General features: G+C 36.0%; 1 protein-coding gene across 1 annotated transcript in view; it reads left to right on the top strand.

The window, feature by feature from the left end:
• Positions 1 to 1745, top strand: part of LOC122808708 (hepatic lectin-like) — a 634431-nt gene extending 632686 nt beyond the window's left edge. The window contains exon 6 of the mRNA XM_044079696.1: positions 1447 to 1745. Coding sequence (XP_043935631.1) covers positions 1447 to 1615 — 169 coding nt within the window. The 3' untranslated portion in view covers positions 1616 to 1745. The remainder of the gene's footprint in view (positions 1 to 1446) is intronic.
• The last annotated feature ends 1557 nt before the right edge of the window (positions 1746 to 3302 follow it).

Here is a 3302-nt window from a genome sequence, read left to right as displayed (position 1 = left end):
CTTTCCTCACTGTAGTGCGATCTCAGATTTGGAATATATATATATAGTGAGGTGTGTGGGGGGCACAGCCCCCCAAAATATGGAGTTTGAGTTTCAGCATTTTCACTCTTTTGAGCATTCACCATTTTACGTCTTTGATAATATGATATAGACATGCAATTGCAATGATCTTTTTGAAGATAGGTGTTTTAATTTATATTGTTTTAATGCATAGCTAAATGATTACATTTTCTGGGAGACTTATCTCTTCAGATTCTGAAACAATTTATGCTGGGGCAAAAGGCAGTGCTAAGTGATTCCTGTTTTATGAAAGCTGTCAGTCTTAGTGCAGCGTCTTGTCGGACTGTGTTTCCAGAATCTAGGGTACTGCATCCTTACTTGTACTCAGTACCAGAACATTTAATATTTACCACTGGAAAATGCTGTTAGCAGTCATTTGTAGCAGACAGACTATTATGTCTGCTTTGCAGCCATGTTTCATAGTTTATGTTGAAGTCATCACTAAGACAATGACAGGTGACTAATAAGCACATTTGCATTGAAATGTTTTCAACAGATTAAAACCAACCAGATATCAAATGATAAAATGAAAGGTAATAAATATATACACTGGATCCTGCAAGTGGAATATGGCTAATGATAATTAAAAATAAATAACAAAATAGGCTAACATGAATACAACATTAAATGAGATTAAAGGTTTGACGGAAAAGTAATTCTTTAGGGACTCCTTAAAGACACTTAGTTTGAAGACATCCAGATAGTAGATTCTGAAGGTGTGGCAAAGGAACAGGTTCCATCAGAAGATACAACCGATATATATATATTGTCAACCACAAGCAGCCACTCAGAGAAAAAGAGCATGTGCAGAATAATAAGTATCAGTATCCCTTTCGGATCGAAGACCCATATTGTGCAGCTATGTAGGACAATATAGGTGAGGGCGGGAACTTGAAAGAAAATGTCTACTCAAACAGGTGGCCAGCAAAACCACCAATGGATTGGGGTAATATAATGGCAACAGAGGTCATGGTGACTAAGATTCCTATATATTTTTTGTTAGTTCTAAGGTTTCATTATCTACCTGTGTATTATTTAATATTTATAGTTGAGGATAATTGCCTCTTGTTTTTAATTAATGTATGATCAGTTAATTGGAGTTCAGTCAAAGGCCTTTACCCCTGTACATTAGAGTTTGAATCATGAAATCAAGCAAATACAATCATACCACACATCACTTGTGATAAAATATAGTGATTGCTGTCAGTCCTTGTGGTATATGTTGAATTTATTGCAGTGACAAGTTTGTTCAGATTCCCATGCATCAAGCTATTAACCTGCAACTAAGCTTGGTATGCTCTATGCTCATGTATCACAATGCTATTGGGCATTCTTATGGTACATTAATGGAAGTTATGACAGTTTATGTTTTTCCTTTTCTTTTAGATTTTGGTGCAAAGATGAACCTAATGATGCAAAGGGTGATAATCACATGGGTGAAGATTGTGCTGCCCTGTGGACCAGGCCTCCATGTCAGTTGGAATGGAATGATGAAAACTGCCTCCGATCCTTCAATTTTATTTGTGAAAAACAGATCAAATGCAACTCTCCCTAAATCTGCGTCATTTCAGTGGCAATTTCACCGAGTGGCAGATAACACAACAACAAAACAGAGTTTATTTAAAAAATATAACTGTTATGCATTCAGATTGATAAGACAAATGGATGTGCTTCTACTATTTTAACAGCTTAGTTAGTTTCTTTATAGTTAGTTTGTGAATATAAACATGAAGAAAATAGTTGTCATAAATACTTAGATGTCTGGATGCAGATAAACAAATTTTTGTTTGAATTTTTTTTTATTACGGTATCTGGCATAATTTGAAGAACATTCTATTTTGATGCTGTGTGATTACTTAGATGCCTCTGTATCTCTACTTTGTGACAAATTGTTAACAACATTAGATCTTGGTACTTTAACCTAATAAGTAATTTTTTTCTTTAAAGCAGCAGTAAAATGGACCATGGGCGAGAGTAAACAAATCCTATAAAAGTTCACATTCCTTTCAGGTTTAACTGCTCTGACTGCCTGCATCTTATTCCTCTCAACCTGTGCCCCCTTTCTTCGTATCAATAGTTGGCCAACAGGTTGTTATGTTTTTGGCCTAAACATAATGGCTAGTGCTGAAACTTTTAGAGTATTTTACTTATTTACACAAATATGCAGTGACTTCAGAGGTGACTATATAAAGTAGGTGGGTGCATACTGGCCCTGCATGAGAAGTATGGAGGTTTTTCCAACCCCACAATAAAATCATATTGACTTTTCAGATGTATCTATCTTGTTTTAGCTGAAAGTTGTATTTTGGCCATCTGCTATTGGCAGACATCCAAGAAGACTTCTTAATCGCTTCTGACTTGACCATGGCATTTGTTTTATGATTTTCAGTGTCTGATTTTGAAGCTTTTCACTACCTTATTCATCCGTTTTTTTTTTTACTTGTTTCATTCCTCACACATATTTTTTTGTGTGAGCCATGCTGATTGTCAGTTTATACATCAATCAAACCTACACCCAGTAGTATTCGACCACAATCAATGTCACCCTCAAAGAATGTTGAAAAATGAGAATAAACTAGCAGATGAAAGTGTCTGCCACAAATAACTGGACAGTTATGACAACAGGAATCAAATATCAGACATAGACTTAGTCATATTTTGTAAAAGGGAACTATTAAATGTATCAATTTGATTGGCTAAAACAGAAAAAAATAAAAACACGCATATTATCTTAGCAGTCCATGATGGAAGACTCACACAGACAGCTAAAAAAACAAACCATATCAGTCCACATAACAGCAGCACTTCGTAATTCCAAAAAAATGATACAACAAAGTTAGACTAACTTGAAATGAAACCACTCAAAGAAGTAGCTAGGGCATCTGGAGTCCAGAGAAAGGGCCCCTGCTCCAGGGCCTGAAGAGCAGATGAGCAAAATAATTTTGTTTTAGTCCAGGAAGAAGGGGATGCCTTTGCAACAACTTTTCACAAATATATAACAGAGACTAACATGAAGACAGCCATTCAGAGCTGTACATAATGATACTGTGCAATCCCCAGAGAGGTTGCGAGTCATTGTGACTCCAAATTCCACTTACTTAGACAAGTTTATGAGAGAGTGTACAGCTGGCATGAAATCCCAACTCTACTCTACTGCTTTTGTAAAATATTAAGCCAGAACTGTGACAGGAAACCTAGTCTAAAACACCCTATTCAGGGCATATTCAGGCCCTTTTATGGTG

This window comes from Protopterus annectens, chromosome 8.part0 (genome assembly GCF_019279795.1).
Source record: "Protopterus annectens isolate FY-2018-M chromosome 8.part0, PAN1.0, whole genome shotgun sequence".
NCBI classification, from domain to species: Eukaryota; Metazoa; Chordata; order Ceratodontiformes; family Protopteridae; genus Protopterus; species Protopterus annectens.
The sequence above is the reverse complement of the archived record's forward strand: the minus strand, read 5'-3'. Positions and strand labels throughout refer to the sequence as shown.